At 51.3% G+C, this 25,940-nt stretch overlaps 7 protein-coding genes across 7 annotated transcripts; 4 read left to right on the top strand and 3 right to left on the bottom strand.

Moving 5' to 3' along the window:
• Positions 1-3,189: 3,189 nt before the first annotated feature.
• Positions 3,190-9,158, top strand: J4E90_003760 (uncharacterized protein; the record flags this gene model as incomplete). Its single annotated transcript, XM_051433327.1, has 4 exons — positions 3,190-3,193; positions 3,365-3,854; positions 3,902-4,081; positions 4,508-9,158. 4 exons carry the CDS (start codon positions 3,190-3,192, stop codon positions 9,156-9,158), a joined length of 5,325 nt encoding a protein of 1,774 aa, XP_051293225.1.
• A 335-nt stretch (positions 9,159-9,493) lies between these two features.
• J4E90_003759 (uncharacterized protein) lies at positions 9,494-15,901 on the top strand (the record flags this gene model as incomplete). Its single annotated transcript, XM_051433326.1, has 9 exons — positions 9,494-10,007; positions 10,375-10,655; positions 10,705-11,006; positions 11,458-11,940; positions 12,570-13,038; positions 13,169-13,242; positions 14,075-14,379; positions 14,425-14,673; positions 14,727-15,901. 9 exons carry the CDS (start codon positions 9,494-9,496, stop codon positions 15,899-15,901), a joined length of 3,852 nt encoding a protein of 1,283 aa, XP_051293224.1.
• A 131-nt stretch (positions 15,902-16,032) lies between these two features.
• Positions 16,033-16,495, bottom strand: J4E90_003758 (uncharacterized protein; the record flags this gene model as incomplete). The annotated part of the gene is made up of 2 exons (XM_051433325.1): positions 16,033-16,248; positions 16,337-16,495. 2 exons carry the CDS (start codon positions 16,493-16,495, stop codon positions 16,033-16,035), a joined length of 375 nt encoding a protein of 124 aa, XP_051293223.1.
• Positions 16,496-16,889: 394 nt separating this feature from the next.
• J4E90_003757 (uncharacterized protein) lies at positions 16,890-18,108 on the bottom strand (the record flags this gene model as incomplete). The annotated part of the gene is made up of 4 exons (XM_051433324.1): positions 16,890-17,108; positions 17,156-17,887; positions 17,937-18,019; positions 18,066-18,108. 4 exons carry the CDS (start codon positions 18,106-18,108, stop codon positions 16,890-16,892), a joined length of 1,077 nt encoding a protein of 358 aa, XP_051293222.1.
• A 1,732-nt stretch (positions 18,109-19,840) lies between these two features.
• J4E90_003756 (uncharacterized protein) lies at positions 19,841-21,649 on the top strand (the record flags this gene model as incomplete). Its single annotated transcript, XM_051433323.1, has 1 exon — positions 19,841-21,649. The coding sequence occupies one exon, from the start codon at positions 19,841-19,843 to the stop codon at positions 21,647-21,649; it is 1,809 nt and encodes a 602-aa protein (XP_051293221.1).
• A 2,522-nt stretch (positions 21,650-24,171) lies between these two features.
• J4E90_003755 (uncharacterized protein) lies at positions 24,172-24,884 on the top strand (the record flags this gene model as incomplete). Its single annotated transcript, XM_051433322.1, has 2 exons — positions 24,172-24,362; positions 24,410-24,884. The coding sequence occupies 2 exons, from the start codon at positions 24,172-24,174 to the stop codon at positions 24,882-24,884; spliced, it is 666 nt and encodes a 221-aa protein (XP_051293220.1).
• An 82-nt stretch (positions 24,885-24,966) lies between these two features.
• On the bottom strand, positions 24,967-25,659 carry J4E90_003754 (uncharacterized protein; the record flags this gene model as incomplete). The annotated part of the gene is made up of 1 exon (XM_051433321.1): positions 24,967-25,659. One exon carries the CDS (start codon positions 25,657-25,659, stop codon positions 24,967-24,969), a length of 693 nt encoding a protein of 230 aa, XP_051293219.1.
• Between the last annotated feature and the right edge of the window lie 281 nt (positions 25,660-25,940).

Genomic DNA, 25,940 nt, shown 5'->3' with positions numbered 1-25,940 from the left:
AGAATTCTTTTGAAGGTCAAGGAAGGGGTACACATAAAAGCCTTGGGTCGCATGCGTGAGGTAGGCCAGGCCAAGATAAAGAGCCAATAAGAGGATAATTGGAATCAGGTCGAACCAGGGTAGTCGCTCAGTTCGGGGGACAACTATCTCGAAAAGGGCGTACGCTGAGTTCAGAGCATGCTGTGACGTGTTTGACCAGAGAGCGAAGGTGGTGGGGAATTGACCCGCAAGAAGTGTCCAGTAAACAACTGTTGTACGTTAGTTCAGCGTGCTCAGACAATTAATGCTGCCAGCTCGCCAAAAGTGATGTTGCAGGGAACACGAGATGGCCTCGAGGTACTCCGGCGCGACTATGGCAAAACGTGTTATGTAAGTTGACTTACTGGTCACTATCCACGGATAGACTACAATGGTAGAGTAAAACATGCTGTGCGCCACCTGTAGCGCTTTGGGCCATCGTGCCAAAAACGAAGTTCCAGTAAACCAGTAACTGCCGGTATGCACAGCGGCAAAGGCATAGTAAAAGGCGAGACCCCAATACGTCAGAACCGTGAAGAAAGAGAAGGATTGCTGCGAAGCGTCGGACCTGCCGTGGGTACCATTCCAGCCAAAGATGAAAAAGAGCGTGGTAAATGCGTAAATGGCCAATAGCGCGCGAATAGCGAAGAGCGCGGCTGGTGGGAGAATCCACGAGGTTACAAACCGCGTGGGATCAAAAAGGCCGGCGTACGGTGCCGTTATTCGTTGACCAATAGCCATGCTGGGGTTGTTGATTGGGATCCTTGTCGAGTGCCACCAGACTGGTTGTCGTGTCCTCGGAACGTTTCCGACGCGGTGGAATTTGGGTCGTGGGTAGTGCGCGATAGATGACGCGAGATAATTCGCGATGGAGATGATGCGACGTGGTGTTGTGAGACGGCTGCAAAACTCGTTCACCCCCAATTTCCGAGGCTGAAGCTGAAAAGGGCAGTCACCGAGCTGAGGGAAACGCGCTAGTAATCGACGCTATATTGTGTTCGGACTAGCTTCGGTGGGCGAAAGAACTGACAGGATCGGCCGCGTCTTCGTAACATTACCGCTCTATCCCGGTCTACCATCACGTCTGTGGGCCCGTCCGCTTCAGACTCCCACGCTTGTAACCCCGGCAGCAGAGGCGAGGCACACTCCCACTTACACCCTTACGCTCCCTACGCAGGGTGGCCAGGATGAGGCCTGCAGCGCGCTTGGGCACAGGTGGCTTGCTCGTCCCTCTGCCAATGCCTTCTTCTTTAAGACTACGGGATGCCATCTGTTTGGAATGATACTACTCAGGATGATCACCCAACTGAAAAGCCATCTTCCCAACCCGTTCAGTATCCATCACTATTCGCCCGCTTTGCTTCGTATCAAACATCACCATGAGTGACAACAGCAGAATATCTGTACGTCTGAATCCATCACCTCCTAAGCACTCCGCTAACAGCTCATAACAGAAGGCACAGAATCTTGCTAGGATCAGGGACAACCAACGTGAGTGGGTTCCTTGCACGACGACTCATCGTCAGCTGTCTACTGTCCACCCATGAAGAGTGGCGATAGCTTGCAGCCTGCAAACCATCCAGACGTCTTTGTGTAAGCATTCGATTTACCGAGGATGTTCGCTAACGGTACTCGTTTCAGGCCGATCACGCGCCCGCCGGAAGGAGTATCTGCATGAGCTCGAGGCCAAACTACGCAGCTATGAACAGATAGGCATCGAGGCCTCTTCGGAAATCCAGTATGCTGCCAGGAAAGTACTAGAAGAGAACCGAAAACTCAGGTCGCTTCTTCATGGAAGAGGAGTCTCTGAAGCGGAGATTATCGCTGCACTTGAATCGACGTCCGATCGACACTATAAGCACACCTCTGCCGCCACCAGGCTGCACGCCATGCTTGAGTCAAGGGTCAACACCAACACGGCCTCTTCGACCAGTTCGCCTTTACCTTCATATACCAGGGCCGATTCGTTATCTCAACACGTCCCATCAGTGCCGCATGCTACTATCCCATCTGCACGGCCGACAGCACTCAGTTGCAACGATTCGCCGAGTCCGAGATCCGTGGTATCAAGTATGGGCACACCACCACCAGCTTCATACCCAGCGATGCACTATACTACTCCAATGACTCCATCAGCTGTTCAGATCAAGTCAGAGCATGTTCAATACGACTACCCTTACGAGCAGACATATAGTAGCGCTTGGGCCTACTCGAGCGACTGTAACTACACTGCAGAACCGACCTCATATTACAACAACACCTCATCTTGTGTTGACGCTGCCAACATCATCCGCACAATGCGATCTGGTGTTGGCCCGGAGCTGGAAGTCGATCTCGGATGCCATACATCAGATCGTCATTGCTATGTCGACAACGCTACAGTATTCAACATGATGGATCGATATTCTCAAAATCATGCGACTATATGAGACAAGACGGTGGTCAGTTTGCGGATACGAGTGGGAGGCGCTCCGTCATCATCTACCTGGCCTATAGCGAGCGGAGCTATCGGAGACCAGTGGCGGCGCTTGTTGTGTACGACCCTATGGTGGCCAAATCCAAGTTGGCGGCTGGATAAGTGTCTGTTGCACTCATCAATAGCCTCTTCAGTAGTATGTTGAGTCGACGCAATCTTTGAGAGAGTCTAAACAATGCATTGTGACGAGGAAAGACGTTTCGCAGACCCCTATCGAGACCCTGCCACCGATACGTGTCAGTGCTCTTCACTCTTTCGCCCAGCATTACGAACGCCATGAAAGACATCAATCGCTAGCGCGGAAGCGAAGCCGAAACCTCGACTCTTTTCTTTGTCGACAGCCGGCGCATGACCTCCCGCCTTGCTCAGTCTGTGTTCGTATGATACATTGTGGACACTCCAGTCGACGCCAGCACGCCAGCACCAAGCCTAGAGGACTTGAAGATGATCAACTGAAGTTTGTAAATAACGTGTAAAAATTACTATTGTAACCTCTTTCGGCGGATATGATGATATCTTCATCATCGATTCCCTCCATATTCGTCACTGATGAAACCAGTCTCGTGTTTTTTTATTCCTTCAGATAGGCTGTGTGCACCCTGTCGTCTTCTCATGTTGGCATGGTTTTCTCTAGTCACCGTCTTGCTGGTGGAAGACGGCTAGGTGTCTCCCTTTGTTCAGACAACTAACATAGCATGGGTGATGTTGGCAAACCCGGCGTGTTCTTCTTGTCCTCTGTAGACAAAGGGTCATTCTTCAAAGAACACATAACCAGCATATATACGACGCGACATCTGTATGGGTCAAAGTTCCAATCTCATGTCCATGAGTTCTATTATTGTCTGACACTTCACATCCATCGGTATCGAGGTTCCATCAAGATGTCTCCAAAACGGAAGGAGACAGGACAGGGTGACGACCCACCCAAGGCGAAGAAGACCAGATCAGAGGATCCTCCTGACGACGATACAACCAAGACCGATGTCAACTGGTTCATACCAAAAGAAAAGGGTAAGAACGTCTACAAAGAAAAATGCGCAGCCGAGTACGCCCAAATCCTCTATGAGAAAGCGCGAGAAGAGATAAGTCCGCAACAAGCACCTTTGTTAGATCCGCAATTCCGGACGCCAGTATTCCAAAATAAAGGCAAAGATCTGAGAGCGGGAGACAAGTACAGGCCCAGCGCGTCTTTGCGCAACCTGTTCAACGACATCAAGAGTAGAAGTATTGATAAAGAGGAGGGCCATAGCATCACCCATTTCCAGCAGCAGTTTGGCGACGACACAAACATTGCAGTGGTGCTCTCAAGAGCGGAAAACAACGCTACTCTTGTTCTAGATGGATACCAACGTTTGGAAGTGTAAGTGCAGACGCGTGGCTCGTTGTCGCCAAGCTGACTGGATTTAGGACTGTGAACGATGCAACTGCATATGTAGATTTTATCCGACGGAACTCATCAGAGGATGGCAGCCCTATCGGGTATTTCATTCGACTCCCTTTCAATACGTCAGTCACAGTAAACGGGACTACCTACACCAACAGCGACGGTCCATCGTCCCTGCCTTTCTACATTGGTCCGCTCGAAGGGTACGCGATCATTGAACTACTGTCGCAACCAGCATTTTTCTTCAGAACTGCAGCAAGTTTGAAATACACTTCGTCACATAGGGCGGTAACTCAAGAAGAGCTCGATCGTCGCGATGGAAATGGCGATGTTGCTTTGGGAAATACGAGAGTGCGATGGATGCCTATCGGAGCTCCACTACCGTCAGCGGGAGCGGGAAACCCAGGCGCCCAAGAAGAGGTAGAAGAAGATTCGGAGGATGAATTCATCGACACATTCACCGATGAAGGAGAGCCGATCAAAGATCTTGGTGTGTATATGCGAGCTCAGCTGTTGTCTCATCAAAAAAGTCGATATCGCGAGCTCATTCCCAGAGTTCTTGCTTCGGTGAACTATCGACAGGAAGAAGCTACCGGGTTCAGCTACCAGCATGAAGGACAGACTTCCAGGCCCGGAAGGACGCTGTTGCAACCAATCGAGGTGGAAGGGAACCATCTGTTGCTCGCTGCTCAAATCCATGCCGACAAGCACATCACACTCGAAGTCCTAGATCCTATGACGTGGCGATCAACTTTGTCCACTCGGAAAGCTATCGATGAACACATCAGGGAGACTTTGCGAAGCTCCACATGGTGGCGGCATGTCTTTGACTCGTTAGATCAAATGGAAAAAAACCTGCCCGAGGCCACGATGTGGGTACCGGCTGCTCAGGTCACGACAGGCGATGGAAGCTTCACGTACACCGTCTTGAACGCATGGGCGCTGGCGATGGGCCTCGCGCCAAACCCGTCGTTCACACCTAGCGCTCATGGTCATGAGTCGTTCTTCATCCGAGCCCAACAAATCTTCGACCTGGCCCTTCAAGACAAGTTGAACTGGAGGGTGTTACTCGCCTTTTTTTGCTGCACCGGATTTGTTAAGCCCGACGAGGGCAGCGAGAACGATGAAGAGGCAAATCTCCCGCATCTATCAAGGCGATTTGATCTTCGTAACCGCTCCTTCCAGAAGCTAATTTCTCGCCAAACGGCAGCAGACGCCGCCGCCGAAGGCAAGAAGATCAATATGGAGCTGGTCACTTTGGGACTCGAGGATGGGATGCGCCATGATGTAGCTTTCGCTGCCGATTCACTAAGCGAGCTCGAACGGACCATTCTCACTTCAATCGTCCGTAATGGTCAATGGAACTTCGCTGATACAGAAGAGAAGCTGAAAAAGCGTCTGGATGAACATAAAGAGCAAAAAACGTCGGATATGTCGTTGGCAAAAACAACACCAGCACCACCGCCACCACCACCACATAGATCGACTCCAGATACCGAGGAAATCCCGGCCGACTTTGATCCTTGTAAGCATCTTCACGAGCAGCTTAAATTGCTCGAAGAGCAGGGGAAGATTGAACCAAAAGTCGGAAGTGAAATCGACGAAGCATTGCCATCCAGGTGGAGTCAAGCTGTCTTTGGATATATCGAGCCCGTTGCACGAGCTATCAACGACTTACTCTCACCTGAGCGGCCTATGCGGGGCTTCACAGTGGCAGACCTGAATGGTTCATCCAGATACGCAGATGATTCTGGCGTCTTGGACACAGTGGTTATGATAGTCTGCCAACTGCGAGAACATGTCATACTGGTAGTCTTGCAGCATGAGGACACATCCAAAGAAGCTCCCGATGTATCACGCGTTATGGACTCCGCACCATGGATTGGGACGGCGAAGGAGCGCATCCAAATTCACGACCTACTGATTGAAGCGGGGATGTTAGTAGTTGAACCTACTGCAGACAAAGTTAAAAGTTTCGTCGGGCCAGTAATACAATGGATGCCGGGTCCTCGACAAGCAAAAGTAGAGGAAGCTGGGTATTTTGCAATCATGAGTGCATGGGCTGTACTACTTGGTCTACCCATCAACCCCGAATTCCGTATAGGCGCAGATTTCTACGACAGCGCACTTCCTCTGCTCCAGGCAGTGGTAAAAGCACACGCAGACTGGAAGCTCATCTGGGCGTTCTTGCGTTGTGTGGGTTATACTCAGTCCGAGCAGCCGCCTCCGATGCAGCGTCGTTTCAAAGCGACAAGGCCTGCTCGTGGCCCCCGTATCACCAGAGGCAACAGAAAGACAAAGCGCTCGATTGAGACTCAGGCTTGCCGTGACATCAACTACCCGCACTTTCCAGTGAACACGGGTGTAGCGCATACTGAAGCCTTCCAATGGGATGATTACGATGGACCTGACAGAAGAGCACGCATACCCGAGCTTATCAGATCTGGAAAATACACCAGACATTTGCAAACTCCGTCTGCAGACCCCCCTGCAATTCCTGCACCGCTGTCCAACTCGCTACAAAACTTGAAGACAGGAGCTCTAGTCACCACAGGTGGGCATGTTGTAGCAGGTGTAGATCTACCTGCGGGCGAAAATCCTATTCCGGAGGACCTGAGTCTCTTTGATATGGCCGCTCGCATTCCAGAACTCCAACGTCTCGGCACTTTTGACGAGAAGCTTTCCCGTGAAGAGATACGGAAGCGCTATGACGCGTTAGCAAAAGACTTCCAACCGTGCGAACATCTTCGTCGTACGCTGCAGAACCTGCTGACAAATGACAAAGTCAAGGAAGAGGTTGAAGCCTTTAGAAGTGGCGAAAGAGTAACGACCGGGTTTGGGCTCTGGCTATCCGATGAGGAGGTGGCCATGCACGCCGCTGCGGTCACTTTGGCTGTCAACGATACGCAGAGTATCGAAGAGGGTTACAGTGTTGTGTCGCCCGCAACTGTTCAGTTATGTAAAGGCGTTGGCGCCAGCGTGTCTCCCGCACTTCGACCCGGCCGTCCTCTACTCATGCCATTGTACTCAAAAAGTCATTTCGTTCTGGTAATTGTGCAATTGAACGAAAAGAACCTACCCGAAATATCGGTTCTCGACTCCTTGTTCTACCATTACAATGCTGCTCAACGTAACCACATCTTTGAGACAGCCTGGAGGGTAGTATGTCGTACGGCTTGGTACAGGCGACATTTCCAAGATGAAACTGCTTTCAAGACCGTCAAGCCTTCTCATGCAACTTGGGTCAAAACCGCTCTTCAACCGAGCACGAATGAGTGTGGCTATTTCGTAATACTCAACGCCTGGGCACTGGCGCTGGGCTTGGAGCTCAATCCTGCGGTGCGACTTAAATGGACAAAATCGTTCTTCGATGAGCTGTACGATGTTATCAGTCTTGCGCGTTTGGGTCACGCAGACTGGAAACTCATTTTTGCTTTTCTACGGTGCCATGATATCGTACGGAACGGCTCTGTACCCGAGAACAGGCGTTTTGTCCAAACTCATGCCATAAAAGACGAAGACAGAATGGTAGAAGATTTGGAAAGTCTTGGTGCTATAGAGCTGATACACTGGCAAGAGCGGCAGCAGCCCACGCCTGAAGAAAATGCGAGAATGCGACGCTGTAATCGCGTTCCAGGCCTCAATGGTTCATCACACAACCAGGCTGGCGGCTTCCCTTCCGACGAATGGACGGCTCCAAGCAAATCGAAGTTTGTACCTCGCCTTCAGCAGCTGGGCATCCTGAATGTCAACCATGACAGCTCCCAATTGGAAGAAGCTCATGATGGCTCGTGGGGGATAGCCTGCGAAAGATTCCTCGACTCCGTCCCAGGGTCTATCGCCGAAATGATACGAGACACATTGATACAAAGTTTACGAGATCACCTCGAAAACCACTTTGCTGAGGTGGGAAAACATTACAAGGACACATTTGCAGCAAGGGTAAGAGATGTCTATCAGACTTATGTACTCCTCATGAACAAACATGACGTACGGCAATGTTTCGGAGAGATCGGCGTTGGGGTTACAAAGTCGGCCAAGCATGACTGGAAACAACCCCTACACGATTCTGAAGTGAATTTGGCCATCGTGTCGGTTCTGGAGGCCATCGATAATCTCCAAGCTGATGCCCATGGGCGTACAAACTCTTCGAGCCTCTTCGCAGGAGGCTTTACGTTGGCAACGTCCGCCAGTTTGGCATTCGCCCTCTGTTCCAATGATTCCGACAATGAGAATTCCTTTGACAATCTGGTGCTTTCGCGCCCTCGAAGGGCTTGGTTGATGCCTTTGGTAGTCAGCAGCGGTGGCCTGTTGGATGAGTTGAAGAACTGGGCGAAGGGAAAGGGTGTGAAATGGAAGCCCCCTACTAACAGCCAAGCTGAAGGCCATACGCTCCTCGTCTTGATCCAAGAATCGTTCAACGACGAGACCGATGATTATCCAGGCGGAACGCATTTCGAAATAGTATTCATCGACAGCTGTCAGAGAATCTTCAAAGGCGTGCAAGGATTCTTCTTGGAGCGTATCAGCAAGGCTCATAAACGCCTCAAGTGGTCAGACCATCGCCGTGTTTGGGATGTTGTTCCACCTAGGGAGATTCCTTCTGATATACAAGTGCCTCAGCAGCAAAACGGCGGCTGGCAATGCGGGCATCACACCGTGATCAACGCTTGGATAATCGCCTTGGGTCTTCATCCCAAAGGAGACGCAATTTACAAAGAGAACGGATATAATCTGATCTACAGACTCGCTCAAATGGCCACCGCTGGCATACTAGACTGGCGCACGCTTGCCGAATTCCTTGTCAGCAAAAGGCTTACGACAGAGACGAGTGCAGACGACGTACCAGAGTCTCGCCGGTTCAAGTTCACTTGTGCTCAAACTAATGAGAGTGCGCTGGATGCGAGGATCAGAGCATACGCACTTGTAAACACTGCTCTTGGTACATTACCGCCGACAGACACACCTTATGACTGCAATACCAACTTTGTTCCTATCCAAGAGGAAGAAGAAGAGGAAGGGTTAGCACGAGGGTTTGAGGATATGGAATTAGATTTCCTTGACAATCGGAGGAATCCTAAAAGAAGACTGCGCGACGATGGTAGCGACGGTCTCGCTCTGTGGGATGATGTAGCCGCTGGACGGGACAGAAGACATGTTACTGCGGCCGACGCGCCGCGTCGAAGCAAGAGACAAAGGCTGTCGAACGGCCTCTCTTTTCTCGACGCGTACTATAACGAGCCCAGTTCAGCAGCCCGAATATCTCTTTTGTCGCTGTGATTTGTAGTAGATGTATAACGTATTCGGGATAGCCGGCATTATGGCTGCGCGTATTTGGATTACATCGATCGTATCATAATTGAGCAAGAAGGTGCCTAGACGCTAGGAGAAATGTATAACATGTATTTGCGGATGAAATAGATGAATGAGATGATATGGAACCCAGCCGTGGAGATGCGAAGGCGTGAACAAACGTGAAGACGCGATGAGATGTGGACCCAAGCGCCCAGCAACCGATGACGTAGCCCCAAAACCTTCACGCGTCGCGATCCACGAACCCCAAACCTCCACCATCTCAACCTACCACACCTAACACAACCCCACAACCCGCCAAAATGATACGACCAACCCTCCTTTCCGCTATCCGCCTCAATGCCTTGCCCAATACCTCGAAACGCGCCTTCTCCCTCCTAAACCCCACGTCGCGCTCGCACACCAACCGCATCTTCGACCCCATTCGCCAACCCAATGACCTGCACACACTCACACTCCTCAACGCATCCGACAACCGCTCCCTAATAACATTATGGACCGCAACGTGGTGTCAGACCTGCCAAGCCATCAAGCCGCTCATCCGCCAACTCATCGAAGAAGAAAAGATTGGGGAGCGGGAAGGCGGACTGGGCTTTGTGGAAGTGTTGATGGACAGCACGTTGATTGAGGATTTGCCTATAAAATACCGCATCAGTAGTATGCCGACGCTATTGGCGTTTTCAAGACAGGAGGCGCAATTTGATACGAGGTTGACGCGGCCCGAGGAGATGCGGAATAAGGACTTTTTGAGGGAGTGGTTGGTTAGGGAGGCGCAGAGGGGAGGGAGGATGGGCGGTGGTGGGGGCAGTATGTTTGGTTAGTTTTCCGCGTCCTTGTGTTGTGCTTGGATGGAGTACTGGGCCTGACGGTGTTAAAGGTGCGAAGGAAGATGGCGAGCAGGGTAAAGCGGGGGAGGAAAAGTGACACGGGATAGCCAAACATGGGGCGGAGGTATGCTGTAGGCGCAACAAGCTAGCAGTGCGGTCAGGAGCTGTGGAGTAGCGAATGATCTGCGTTCGTGTGACGCTGTGAGTGAAGTAAAGCTCGGTCGAGCAAACACTGTTATTTGACTCTCAAGTGGGGGAGTGATTCCATAACCCTGTTCTCTTCTCTCACCTTTCTCTTGGAACATTCCCTTCCTTCATCCACGAATAGGTCCCTACCATGACAAAATTGACGATAGATCAAGACTACGAGGCCGCCGTCGTGAAGGGTACTAGGCTGCTCCAGATCCTGGCCGCGAAGGATAAGACACAAGTTCAAAGCGCATATGAGGAGGTACAAGAACTAGCCCAACATGGCTATCTTCTAAAGCCTCAAGACAAATTCTTTGAAATCGACTGTATTGCCGACGCGCTCTACGATCTGGGTGTCAGCGACCAAATGGTGTATGATGGCGGAGAGAATATCAGAACACATCATGTGCATGACCGCGACGGAGCAGAAGCGACAGAAGACGATACAGTACGTTCCGCGGGAGCTTTGAAGTGAGCACGTTCTAACGAGCTATCAGATAACACATGGCTACTTTTCTCAAGTCAGCAACCCACACTCTGGTGTCTTGATCGCAGACAGTAATCTTAGTCCCGCACATGCAGCGAAGTTCGATGACGAAGGGGAAGAAGAAGCCATAGAACTACCGTCACTGCGATACTGGTCAGACGTAGCGTTTCTACAATACCTTTCTTCTTTCCCCGAACCACCTATACGGCCGATCCCGCTCAACTACGTCTTCCGCGTTCAGATTCAGAATGCTGAGACGTCTCTGGTGCTCAATAAGATTATCAGTAACCATGTTACGTTTACATACGAGATGTGGCCTGGTATCACGTTCGGAATGGACACTGAAGAAGGGAAGGCGATCTTAGGGACGCCGAATGGTTGTGGTGTCGCTTGGATGCTTATTCAACATAGTGAGGCGTTTGGAGAGAAGAATATTGAGAAGGTGACTTTGTTTCATGCGGCAAAGAAGGATGATTTGTTTAGATGGCCGACTTTGCTGTTTTGGATTGTGTAGAGTGGGGGTCAGGTAGGAAGATTGTATCTGCATTCACTTTACATTGAGCGAATTAGACAAAGGGTGGAACAGTTTAGGCTACATGTCAGCTGCTTCGCGTCATAGCGTTTGTTGACGATGCGCGTGACGCTCCACGTCTTCCCTCAAGGAATTCATAAATGCATCTGGATAGCAACATACTTAGTACTACCGCGAACCGCCTGCGACACTTTGATAACTATCATCCTCTCCGATGACAACCTCAGTCAGCCCGGCAACGCATTATGAGGCGGCTTACAAGAAAGGTCTATTGCTGTTTCAGATGCTGGAAGCTAGCTTTGGTGAGCTCGGTAATTTACTCAAAAACACAGATACGCCAACTGAAAGCGAATACCTCAAATACGAAGATCTCTTGGAGAACAATTGGGTTGAGCGGTCCTCCAGGGACGATTCCAAAATTCTGGCGCGACTGTTGGAGGACCTTGGAATCAATACTTCAAGTAATATCCCTGTTTCACATGAACACCACGGCGTTGCACCAATAGAAGAATCGCTACAAGAAGGACTTGAGATGCAGATACGCTTCGACTCAGTCATCAACACTTCCGGTGGTACGATTGCAGCCATGAACACGTACAGTCCTATGCATGATTGGAGAAAAGCGAAAGCGGATGCCGAGAACGTTCTACTAGAACAAGCCGGCCACAAGTCTACGGAGAAAAATAACGTCGGCGATGACGTCCCTAGCCTGAAGTACTGGTCAGATGTCGCATGCCTGCAATGGGCCTGCTGTAACACGGACTCATCCGACCTACGTTATGTAATGCGAATGAGCATCACAAACGAAAAGACAAAAGCAGTCATCCAGCATATCAAACAACAAGCCCATCACAAAGCTTCAGGCTCATACTCATTCGACGTTGACAACCGGGATCAGGTAGCCGCTTTTCTAGGGACACCGAATGGAGCCGGAGTCGCTTGGTTGCTCATACAGCATAAACGGCAATTGGGCCATAAGACAGTTCACAAGGTAACGGTGGACTGTCGTGAAATCTGGCATAATAGCAAGACAATAGTTCCCGGCTTGGTGTTCCACCTTCGCGACGTGGTTACTCCGAAACCAGGCAGCGAGAAAGGTGATTGAGGGAAGTCGCTATGAGGGTAGAGCGAGCGCTGCTCGAGCAATCTGTCAGGCTACGCGAACGATGAGAAGGCTGACAGTAGAACATTCATGAAACTACACCGTGTTTGATCCACGGAAGATTCGTAGGAGATGGAATACATTATTTCACCAGCCTCGGGTATAAAAGACACTCGCTTCCTTTGCTTCCCAATAACGTCTCACACCAAGCCATGCCCACGATGACAAACTCACATATCAGTAATCTGGACTACAAGACTGCCATGGTCAAAGGCAAGAAGATGTTCCAAGTGATGCATGGCGAATCTGCTGTCACGCGAAGCCCATGCTTCACGCCCGAAGAAGTAAGAGCAATGGGATACAAGAGAACAATAAGGCTTCCATCTATCTCTGACCTGTCGAAAAAGCTGGACAGTCTCGGTGATCAAAGTTCTAACTCTCACTTCATCAATGTTACAGACGATTACACGAGAGATGTTATTACTGGCGAAACACTTGTCGCGAGCGACGTGAGATTCATGTCCGATATCAACGTTGAAGCGGGAATTCTCGTAGCAATCTGCAACTACAGCCCGACATACAAGGCCAAGAGGTTGAACTCGCCGGCGGCCGCCATGTTACCCTCGCTGAAGCACTGGTCCGATATAGCCTTCCACCAATGGGCCCATTCTCAACGCACCCAGGAAGGCATACGTAATCTCAAGTTCATCGTAAGAGCAAACATCATGAACGAAGATACTTTGGCTATTATCAATAGTATTCTCGACGCTCCACCTCGCCAGTCACAAGCTTGTATGCGGTCGGGACTATATCTGGACATGAATAGTGACCATGCCATAGCACTGCTGGGTACAGCACACGGCGCAGGTGTATCTTGGCTACTTGCGCAGCATCGAGACCAACTTGGCCAAAAGGTAATTGCTGGGATAACAATATTCTATAGCGACGAGCCGCTAGGTCGCGACAGAGCCCTCAGCTTGCTGTTCGGCCTCCGTCACGCGAATGCGCGTGAGAAACATATCGAGAAGTTGTGAGGCACGATGTTGAGCAAAGAGCGCGGCGGACGATCCTTTGGGTAGGCGCAGCCGTCTAGCGGCGGTAGTTCGTAGTAATGACAATCTTGCCGAATCGGATCAAAACTGAGCAGCTCCTGATGGTGGTTCAGATGGTTACGGCGTAGGGGCCTAGTATGAAGGAACATTGGCGTTCCAGGTAGCGATGATGGATGGGCAGGCTGTCGCGAGGCTTGGTGGCTGGGACTGGGAGCCGGGGGTGACCGGAAGCGAGACGCACCCCGCAATGACCTGCGCGTCCCGCATCTTCATCACGATCTTCGCGTCTCCTTTCTCTCATGGTTCGCTTCTTCGTGTGATCTTGTCTGCTGAGTTCAATGTTTGACCTTCTGTTCTTCTCCAGCAGCTCGCCATATGCAGCCGTCGAACGACAACAAGTGAACTTTACGCGTCATTAGCGCGAGCTGCACTGTTTACTCAATAGCAACCGCATACACGGGATGGCCATGACGCTCTTATGCTTTTTAGTTGCGGAGACGGCTCCTAAGCCTCGGCTTCGCGCACTAAGAAGTGATTTTGTTTGGGTGGAAGTCTTACAGCGCGATGCACGCCAAGCTGGAGGTGGCTTGCGACGGGAGTGTTGACCTCGGTTTCGCGTCAATGAAAAGACGAGGCTTGTATAAAGAGATCAAGATATTGCTTTCATACCAGTGCACGGGTAGTAAAATCACAGTGCCGCCGACATGTTCTCGTCTTTTACATTGGGCTCCATTGGTCTTCTGCTCTTAACCAGCGGCGCGACGACAACCTGGGCAGACTATGCGTCCGGACACGATGTACCAACCGCAACTGTCGACGCGGGTGTCATAGTTGGGAAGATCACCTCACTTCCTCATGCACTTGGACCAGTGCATCAGTTTCTAGGTGTGCCCTTTGCATCACCACCCGAAAGATTCTCTCCACCGCGAGCTGCAGAACCCTTCCAAGAGCCAGTCAATACCACCGAGTTCAAACCAGCATGTATCCAACAATTTCGATGTATGTGAACCATGCAAGCGATTTGATGTATGCTAATTAGAGTAGACCCGCTGTCAAGTTCACAGTTCACGCAGGCTGTCTTCAATAACCCGCCACCTGAAGAGTCGGAGGATTGCTTATACCTCAATGTCTATGCACCATCGACTCCCGCGGGCGGCAATGGCAGGGCTGTAATGTTCTGGATCTACGGTGGCTCACTGCAGTTCGGTAACGCTGGTCAAGAACAATATGACGGAAGCAGTTTCGCAGCATACGAGGATGTCATCGTTGTGACGACGAACTACAGAACGAACGGTAGGTGACTATCGACACTCCAAATCACATGTTTCATACCTAACAGCTCGCAGTATTCGGCTTCCCTGCTTCACCAGAGCTACCACTAGCGGAACGCAATCTTGGCTTCCTTGACCAGCGCTTTGCCCTCGAGTGGGTGCAGCAAAACATCCACGCTTTTGGCGGCGATGCATCCAAAGTCACCATCTTCGGCGAGAGCGCGGGTGCTTTCTCGATCGATGCGCTCCTGACCAGCTTCCCAAAAGAGAGTTCACCACCATTCCGGGCCGCCATCCTACAAAGTGGGCAGTACAGCTATCGCGCAGCTCCTGCAACATCAAGCATACCCGCTTGGAACAACCTCACAGCGACGCTCGGGTGCCCGGGGACATATGGGAGCAACTTGACATGTGTAAGAGCAGCGAACACAACGACTGTGCAAACCATCATCAACCAGAACTCACTCGTGTTCAATCCAGTCGCTGATAACACCACTTTGGTATCAAACCCAGCAGCACAACGCCTAAGCGGCGATATCACGCATATACCAGTACTAGGAGGTACAAACAGCCAAGAAGGCCGCGTCTTCTCAGTCGGCCAAACAAACGTTACTGCCTACCTGCAAGCGACCTTCGGAGCCGCACCAGCACTCATTCCCGCAATCGAGGCTGCATACCCAATCGGTAGCAACGGTCTGACCAACGGCTATGACGTCATCTCACAGATTGTCACTGAGATCACATTTCAGTGTCCACAAGCACTATGGGCCAATGCGACAGCATCTATTGGTATCCCCACCTGGCGCTACTACTTCAACGCCTCTTTCGCCAACACGCAAGCTTTTCCCCAGCTCGGAGCGTATCACGCTTCTGAAATCCCTCTCGTGTTCCGCACATACCCCCTTGCTAATACGACGACGCAAGAGTACGCCTTGGCACAGTTTATGCAAAGTACATGGGCCAAGTTCGCGAAGAACCCATATGCCGGACCTGGATGGAATGCTGTTGGTACGGGTGCTGAGGGTAATGTCTTGGTTGGTGCCTACGACTTTGTGGCAGGTGGAGTGTATCAGGACCAGAATGCCACTGCCGTAGAAGGAGATTGGAACTTGGGTGTTCTCGGCGATGTTGGAGATGTGAGGGGAAGCGGTGTCACTGTGCTGCCGCAGTCCGATCTTGATTACAGATGTAGTCTCTTTAGGCCTATCTTTGAGGCTAATGTGGGTCCGCAAGGTATACCTCCATCTTGAAGTGGAGGCCCATGCCCCTAGGTTATGGTGATTTCCAACGTCGTCAAATCAAACGCTAAGATCGTGATATTGAATTATGAATACATCCAAGCGTCTTGTAATGCTGTTACTGTACTACTAAGTCCTTCAACCTATCGTCCGCCAGGAATCTGTCCAATATCCACTCCACTCCGATCCGACTCACCACCCTCATGCATGCTCCTCTTCACACTGTCAATCAAACTCTCGCTTCCGGTTTTGGTACTGACACTGCTACTTCCCTCGTACTCTTGCTTAGTGTTTTGTGTTACATCTTCTCCGTGGCGCTGCTCTGAAGTGCCTGAGGCGTTTTGCTGGTCGGGTGCAGCCTATGACTGTCAGTATCTTCCTTGGGGATACAATCTTTCTAGTATGATGCATGGTTGGTATGAGGTGTTGTGTCAGGCAGGAACTTACCTTATCCACGGACGCGCTCAAACCAGCAGGGTCGGTCGACTGACCGGTCTTGAACGGAACGCTCGTGTCGCCCTTGAATGTGCCGGCTGTGTCTTCGCTGGGGTTGACGGGGTCCTTGGGTTGGGTGTTTGAAGATTCTTGACCTGTCAGGGAAGACATGGCGTGTATGCTTCGGTGGAACTAAGTATGAGAGGTCTCGTTATTTAGCTTTTCGTGTGGTGAGCAATCTGTCTCTGATCAATGCTTTGACACAAGACCGTGAAGTAGTTTTGTAGGATGGCATAAGCTGGAGTCGATGGTGCAGGTTCGACGTCATAGTGACTCAAGATGGAGACGTGGGTATCTGCAGTGGCGAAGTGGTTATTGGCTTGAACGCGAGAGATGCGCGTTTGCTTATGCCTTTGACGAAGCAACCCTCTAGATTGATAAGCGTTCCCACTTCTTCACGATATCACTATCAATTCAACACTCCTTGATCTCATGGTATCGAAATTCTATTCCATGCACAACGCTCCCTGCGCCGACCGAGTAATGCTACACAGATTATCCATATCTATAGCTTGCTCTTGCCAATACCCCAGACCTCAGCCTGAGGGTTATTCGACTTCTTGTTTATGGACGCACCGTCAGCGACAGGCTTGTCGCCCTCCTCGACGAACAGCGATTGCGACTGCTTCATAGTCTCAACAGCTTCGCGCTCGATACGGTCAAGGAGCTCTTGATTGGTGGGGATGTCGTGGATGAGGCCAATTACTTGGCCAGCAGTCCATACCTAGGTTTGTCAGTCAACCGCACTCGAAAAGGGACATGTAAACTTACACCGAAGTCTGGGTCTCCGTTCAAGAAGACTTGCCGACCTCGCTTTCCGCTGACAAACTCAGCGACTTCCTCGAACTTGCCAGTTGGGCTTGTCTTCTCGACCTCAACGGCCTGCAGCGCCACCTTGTTGGCGAAGAGTCGCGATGTGTTCTTCCACCGGCGGAGCACGAGTGCGGTATCTGTCTCTTGCGCGTCGACGATGGCTTGCTTGATGTTGTGGTGGATGGGCGCTTCGATGGTGCACATGAAGCGCGTTCCCATGTTGATACCACAGGCTCCGAGAGAAAGCGCGGCAGCCAGACCTTGGCCGTCGGCGAAACCTCCAGAGGCGATGAAAGGCACACCGCCTAACGATTGCCTAGCCCTGCTGAGCAAGATGAAGTTGGTAATGTCCGTCTCGCCAACGTGTCCGGCGCACTCGAAGCCATCGATGGACAGGAAGTCAACGCCAAGCTTCACCGCAGATTGTGCGTGCCTGATAGTGGTGCACTTGTGCAAGATGATGGTGCCAACCTCCTTCAGCTGCTTAATCACCGGCCCTGGGCTGTTTCCCGCTGTCTCGACAATGTTGACCTTCTCCTCGATGATGACGCGGGCGTATGCGGCATAGTCCGGGGGGACCATGGCGGGGAGGAGCGTCAGGTTGACGCCGAAAGGCTTGTTGGTCATCGTTCGGCATCGGCGGATTTCTTTGCGAAGGTCTTCGGGTGTGGGTTGGGTAAGGGCGGTCAACTATGCAATCGTGAGAACGTGTTTGATGCGTGATGGGCGCCAGGCGTACTATTCCCAGACCTCCTGCGTTGCTAACAGCGGAAGCGAGTTCGGCGTATCCGACCCATTGCATACCACCTTGAACGACGGGCACTACATCTGTCAGCTACCGTCTCGTTTGCTGTGCTGGTGAAGTTACCTCTAATGCCGAGCGCCCTCGTCAGCTCCGTGTTGAAAGGCATCCTGACTGTAGATGGCCCGAAGAAAAGATTTAGAGTTTGTTGTATGAGAGGGAACTGCACAGGAGCCTTGAGCCGAGCAGATATCTGACACTCGGACGCGCGACGTTACGGCCGTCGCGCCGGCTGAAGCGCATGTCATTCGTGTGGGGAAGCCATGTGCCTCGGTAACTCCACAGCCGCGACACCAAACACAGGTGCACGACCGTCGGGTGATTAGTCTGCGCTGACTCTATCGCCGAATGATTCGCTGTCACCGAGTCGCTCACTCGTGATGTCTTTGCTGGAATGGCAGCTGTGCCCGAGTGGTGTTCCGGACGCGTCGCAAAAGGGGAAAGCTGAGCCGCAGGGCTGATGCCGTCATCTCCCTGGCATGTTCACATGTGTCTTGGCAATGAACCATCACTCCAACACCACCCCTACGCATCTGAGCGATCAATTTTTAATCATCTCCTAGGACTCATAAAGGCTGGAATCAGTCGCATCGCGAAAGCAAATCTCGCAGTTTGTCGGTAGCTATCCTTAGTCCAGGTGGACTCCGCGTTGGAGCAAAGAACCTAGGAAACAATACTCTGGATTTCAGCTGCCTGGCTGCACTCATAGCACTTTATCAAGGGTCCTTCTCATGGTCTCTGACTTCCCTATCGCGTTGTCTATGTCTGCCCAAACCTGGACTTCTGCATGAAGCCACGTTGTTTGACTTGCGAAATGGGCAAACACAACAATGTTGCGCTGGATTCTGGACCTCCGCAAAACCCGACTAGAGTGGAAAGACAATCGCTACTCTATGGCATGACCCATTGTGGAATATCTCATGCGTTTTGGGCCAGCATCAACCCGCATCAACGATCAATCATCGAGATTGCACGCTCGTAAGACTGGTTCAGAATAACGGCAGCCCGACGATCCGTTTGTTCCTTACCGACCGTTGTAAAGCCAGCGGGATTACCAAGAGCTTAGTATGCTTCCAGGCCACGTGAGTTTTGGTCCAGACTATGGAGCGTCCTTCGATATCGCGTCCGTTCGATCTACTGGGACTTTGAACTGCACCCCTTCCCTGCATGACCTTACTATTTACTCTGGCTGGTGTCGTAAGCTTCTTGAGATCGAGCAACCTTTCACGCTCGACATGGCTGGCAATCCCGAGAAACAGAAATTTTCGGTGCGGAAGAAGCGTGCTGGATCACGCACCAACGGACTTCACATCCCTGATTCTACAATCATCGTTGTCGAGCCTTTGAGCGAATTTTGTCTCAAATGTGCGGAGTGAAGTAAGAGATCGGCATCTAGGCCAACTGTCGAAGACGATACTTAGAAAGTTCACATCGTAGAATCCATGGGTACCATGGGATGTCGCATTGTAGTCGCATTGGAAGAGCGCTATTTAGTCGATGTATGGTTGGGACAGCGTCACGTATCCATGCGCGTTGACGGGAAGCTCCAACATGTTGTAGTATATACCTAACCCATCGTGATCGGTGTCAAAACCACGCTTGAAATCGAAGTTCTATGACGGGAAGGTACATACTTAGGCTCGCAGGTCCATGCTTGGCAGTGACGTAACGAGCCAATGACATAATGCAACCCCAGCAAGCCCACTAGGTGGACGGTCGTTGCGGGGATTTTGGGAGGCCTACTTTGTTGGGGTCTCCACACACACATCCGGTATATAGACCGAGATGCCAGGCTCGGCGCATCCAAGACGAATCCCGCATCCTGATCCCCATGACCCATAATGTCGTGGTCTCTTCTTCTCACCGTCCTGACCCAGGTCGTCCGTGTTACATGCGCACCAGAGACATATGACTATGTTATAGTTGGAGGAGGCCCCGCAGGTCTTCTAGTCGCGAACCGACTGTCTGCCGATCCCGAAGTCACTGTTGCCATCATCGAAGCCGGAGATTCTGGCTACGATAACCCCAATGTCTCATATGTACCGAGGTCTATCTTGGAGTACGGCCTCTTCATCGGCACGTCCATTGACTGGAAGTACATGACGGCACCTCAGAAGTATGCTGGGAACCGGAGCGTGAACTACTGGGCAGGCAAGGCTTTGGGAGGCAGTACTACGGTCAATGGAATGACGTACATCCGCGCGGAGAAAGAGCAAATTGATGGGTGGGAAGGGCTTGGAAACGAAGGTTGGAACTGGGAGAGCCTACTCGAATACTACCTAAAGCAAGAAGGCTTTACAGAGCCGAGCGAGGAGCTTTCGAAGGAGGGTGCGACCTTCAGGGACGGCGTACATGGAACAGAAGGAGAGCTTGCTGTTGGCTTCACCCCATACCTGGTCCGTCAAGGCTTCGCCAAATTGTTCGCGGAGACCTCCCAGGCGATGGGTATTCCTTACAATAAGGAACCGAACAACGGTAGTATGCGCGGTTTCGACGTGTGGCCTATGACACAGAATGTGAGTGGGCCTACGAGGGCAGATGGAGCCAGGTCCTTCTACTTCCCTGTTGCGTCACGCCCGAATCTCCAGGTCTTCTTCAATACCACTGCTGCACGCGTCATCTGGAACGATGAATCATCCGAGGCGTCAGAAGTGGTGGCCTCGGGAGTTGAGGTGATCGATGCAGGAAATGTAACGAAAACTATCGGTGCCTACAAGGAGGTCATTGTCGCAGCTGGCGCCATTCGATCACCAGCATTCCTTGAGCACTCAGGTGTAGGTAATCCCGCCATACTTGAGCCTCTCGGTATCAAGACTGTCAACCCACTCCACTCGGTCGGCTCCAACCTGCCAGATCAACCGCAGCATGGGATGGCCTTCAACTCGTCCACGAATTGGACGGGCTATCCTACCTTCGTTACATTCTTGACAGCTTCTGATCTCTTTGGTGAAGAACTTCCCGCTCTTGTCGAAGAGCTCCGAGCCAATGTGAGCACTTATGCTGCAGCAATTGTCGCAGACTACGCGCCTGACACGATCTCCGTCGAGACTCAGGAACGGCTTCTGCAACACCAAGTAGACCTAGTCTTCACTGCTGAGAGCGATGTTCCCTTAATAGAGATTCTCTGGGCCCCAACAGGAAATCAGATTATTGCGCAGCTTTGGGACCTAATACCGCTTTCTCGAGGCTCAATACACATCGAATCCGCCGATGCAACTATACCACCACGTATCGACCCAAACTTCTTCCAGATGCCTATCGACATGTATGTGCAGGCTGCTGCAGCAATTCGTATCCGCGAGTATTTCGCCACTTCGCCGCTCGCGGAGGACGCTGCAGGCGAAGTCTCTCCCGGTTACGAAGCGGTACCGCAAGGTGCTCATTGGAGGGACCAAGTCTGGGACGACTGGATCACAAGCGCCATGAACGGCAACTCGCATCCCGTGAGTACTTGCGCAATGATGAGTAAGGAGCTGGGCGGTGTGGTAGATACGGAGGGCAAGGTTTACGGGACGCAAAACGTCCGGGTTGTGGATGCGAGTGTGTTCCCGACTCAGATCTCGGGGCATCTTAGCGCCAGTGTATATGCCATTGCTGGAAAGATCGCGGACGCGATGAAGCAGAAGAAGTCGGATCAGAAGAAGTTTTGACAAGACTGTTACTTTGTGTCGCTTCCGATGTTGGCGGCGTATTGCTATCACACTGTAAATGTCCCGGATTGGGTGGGTCTTCGCCTCCTCCGGGTCAACAGAGAGCTGCGTCGGTGAGGCTGATGCATGGGTAGCGCAAAATAAGTACAGATTTCAATTTGATTGAGGAGCGTGTACTGTTCTCTGGTGAAAGCTATACTCCTTTCTAACAGGCGATCGAAAAAGGGATAGTGTTGCGCTGCCCCACTTCTCATTACAGGGCAGCCGCCCCACGTCACCAACCTTTAGGCAAGAGCCGTGCGCCGGTATAACGAGCCCACCATAAACACCCACCTGGGCAGCCTTCACTCTCCAATATCCAGCTTTGGTCCTCAAGGCCGACGCGATAGCACAATGCCGTCGCTCATGAGCCTTCCGCGTGAACTACGTGATCAGATATGCGAATACGTCATACTTTCGCCAGCCCGGCAGCCACGAGTGCTCAATCAGACAACCGAAGAGATTCTGGACGGATATATAACTTATGAGTTTCCGACGCCGTTCGTGGGACCGGGTCCCTCGCATCAGCCCCAGGCAATCGTCTCGAATTCGACGAGATTACTGCTAGTCAATCAACAGCTGAGAACGGAAACAACGGAGATGCTAGAACGAATGCGAAGCATTGTGTACGACCTCGATCTTGCAATGACCGACAATGGGATATTGGCAGCGACGTGGATCAATGTTCCAGTTTTGTCGACCAGAATTGAGCAGTTGAATGTCACACTTCGCCTCTGTGTAACAAACGATAGCGAACGACTGAAGTCTGAAATTGAAGACATGTTAGGGGCGCCGGCAAATCCAGAACCTGAAGATTTCTTTGGGCTACTACCTAAGCAGTGTAAGGAAAGCCTTTCCTCTATTAGTATTAGTACTACATACTAACCACTCACCTCATTGTTCTAGTGGTATGGGGCTTCTATGGCATATTCAACCGATTTACCCATGTTGGGCCTCTGGGCGAAAGGAAGAGCGACAGTGAACACCGGCAAATATCCATCAGAACGATCAGCATCAACGTCGAGACACCATCTCCGGATCTTGCGCAGCTCGGTCTGATTCATATGTCCGCTCAGGCCGACGCTGCAATGTCGGTTACTTCCCGGTACTTCTTGGTGTGTCTGAATTGGACTATACAACAACAGCTGGAAGGGAATTGGGAGTATATCCGGGGCATCACTCTGCTTGAGCACGTAGATCATGTTCTAATCTATCACGACGGCAATGAGATACATCGCTGGGATGTAGCTGCGTGCCTTGCAGAGTATCCTGAAGATGAGATGATCAGGTGGAGGCCACAGGGCAAGAAAGAGGCGTGGTGCAGAAGGAAGCAAAGAGGACTGAAGGTGCCCGAGGATTTTACCGATCCAGCCCGATGGTAACACCAGGCCGCAAACACGGGGAAGCTATTGAGGTACGGAATGGTCTTATGGGGTTCTGCAGTAACGGCCCAAGACCTCAGCCAAAGGTGAACCGCTTTTACCCAATTACCTCATGCAACGGGTCGTGGCTTAGCAAGGCCAACGTGCAGGCCGCTGTCGATCATTTAATGCACGACTAGCAGTTACTTACCAAACGTCTGCTTTCTCTTGCGATAGAATGCTATCTACTATTTGTCTCACGCTTTCTACTGTTGATCGGCCCAATCTCGAGAAATGAACCCGGAAGGGTAATCCGAGGAAACGACGCTAGCCGCGCTAGACAATATGCGGTTAGCAAGCTCGAGAAATCAACTACATTGGGACAGCGATCTACGAGGCCGTCAGCTTGACTGTGCTTGATATTGTTTGGTCTCTAGTAACTGGCAAGGCTGAGTCCCGAGGAATACGCCTTTTTAGACATAGCTGGGGGCTTGGAACAACGTGCACGGTTTATCAAAGCAGCTCCGTTATTGTGTTGAGCGTGAGGCTCGAGATACTTATATCCGGTGTCAGATCACTCATCACAAAGCAATACAATCTCGATACCATACTATCATGATGCCATTAGAACCTCCTTCATACGAGAGCCACTCTTTCGACCGGCCGCATCGAGCACTTGGTTCATACAGCGCTGCACCGTTACCACCGACTAGCTTGTCTCCACCGGATGATGAGTTGTCACATCACGCGATAGAGTGGTCGCCCTGCATTCCAGATCCAGTTCAGCCACCACAATCTCTTCAAGTGAGCCACTCTTCAAACATTGCCAGTAAACCTTGCTGACCTGTCTAGAAACCCGTCGTGATACCAAGACTCGATGCAAGCGGTCTACTTGGAACACCATTCCCATTTATACGAGCATACAGCCCCGATCTGCGCCGCTTCAATATCCACGAGAAAGACTTTGTAGCATTCATTGATGATCTCAGTGTCGCTCAAGCTCCGCCAGTTCCGCTTCAGGCACTTGATGCAGCGGGTCATGTGGTTGGCATCGTGTGAGTTGACTCCTTTGTTTGGCTCTTACCGGTTTCTTATAGAAGTGCTAGACCACATCACTGGACCATGATTGCTGGCGCCAGCATGAACATGGCCGCCGGAGTTGGAACGGCTGCTACGACAACTATGCGAACCCGACGCTTCTTGGAGGCTGTGAACGGAGAATACTTTGCGCCTCGTCGTCTGAAAGCTTCGATTTGCAAGAACAAACAGTTGGAGGAGAAGCTTGGCTGCAATGTGCACATGCCATCGTCGGCGTAAGTTTAGCCCCGCCGTAAGGGTTCCCGTTTCTGACTTGGCAAAGAACGCTAGGAAGTAGCTCTCAGCCTCAGACAGCTGGATACCGCCGATTGCAAGCACTCACGCCCTACATCGCACCGCTGTCATTCAACGTCCCGCCGCCAATGGAGCAGCGAAATGCTCTCGATAGATTGGCTGCGAAGCAGATCGAACGGCGTATCAGGAAGAAAGAAGAAAAGGGCTACAGCTCAGATTCAAGCTCCAATTCTTTGTCTAGCACTAGCTCCATCGGAGAGTCCGCCCTGACATCTCATGATGAGGTCAACGGCAAACAAAAGAGAAAAGCGGATAAAGCGGAGCGCAAACGAGCAAAGAAAGAAGAGAAGAAGGCGCGAAAGGAAAAGAGGAGATCTCAGAAACAGGACCGGAAAGGGGCTAAAACTCATGTCAAGGAGGGTAAGAAGTTGGAGAAGGAGCAGAAGATGGTCGAGAAGATGGAGTATATCGTCATTGAGTCGCTGAATGAGAGAATACAGTGATAAAGAGACTTCGTTGACTTGTTACGAATGCCCATGTTTATGCAATAAAACGGTTGTTCTACCTTTTTACTTTACTACGACCTCACTTGCGAACATCTAGGATGCTTTTCGCGGATCTCCAGGGCCCTCGTCTACCAGCCGACATGTCTTGCATGACGGATGTGATCCATGATGCTATTGTCGGCTCCTTCTCGCGGATCCCATCGTATGCCATGCGCAGAGGAAAGAGCAGTTCAAAAGAGCCCTGTTCGCCCCAGTCCTCTAGCTGATGGTACTCGACGCTACGACATATAGTGAGCGCTGCTGTCGATATCTGCTCCTGTCGGGTATGGTACGCTGAAGATGACATCATCTCAGCATCGATGCTGTCGGCGAACCGGAGGGCCATGATGGTAGCGGCGTTATAGACTGTGATAGCGTTCGCATGATAGAGTGATCGGTATCTGAAGGCAGTAGACCAGGCTGGATGCAACGCGCCATACTCGTCTTCTATGAGCGGTATCGGTTGACATGCGGGTGTCTCGTAAGAGGTGTGAAACGGATCAGACGCAAAAGTCTCCCTCCAGTTTTTCAGTTTGGCGATGACCTCATGACATTGCAAAGAGAGACATTGCGTCTCAGCAGTCCTTGTGTCTTCATCCGCAACTGACAAAAGCTCATCACGCAGAATGAAGAGCTGAGGGTAGTCGGCAATAATGTCGAACAAGAGCTTGAGCGAGTCGATGTGCTCAGGGTGTAAGCTCCAGGGGATGTATTTCCATTTATTCTCCGACATTATCGTTGGCTTGTGCAAGACAATAGCTGCAAAGATAAGAGACGGGCGAATCCTATCCAAGATCCCAAGACACTGAGGTGATGCCATAGCTTCAGGTCCGCGCAACTCGAAGAGCCTTTCTAGCCCACGTGCATGGTTTATCCAACCATCGACACGATCCGAGATGAGGAACTAGTAGCGGTTAGAAAATGTGTGCACTGCAGAACGTTTGATGTACCTCGATGAGTCCCATAAGCATGACCGCCTCAATCAGATCAAAGGAAGGCGGAGACACCGAAGCC

This window comes from Alternaria incomplexa, assembly GCF_024043165.1.
Source record: "Alternaria incomplexa strain BMP 0042 chromosome Unknown scaffold_4, whole genome shotgun sequence".
Classification (NCBI taxonomy): domain Eukaryota; kingdom Fungi; phylum Ascomycota; class Dothideomycetes; order Pleosporales; family Pleosporaceae; genus Alternaria; species Alternaria incomplexa.
Note: the sequence above shows the minus strand (reverse complement) of the source record. Positions and strands in the feature narration are given on the sequence as shown.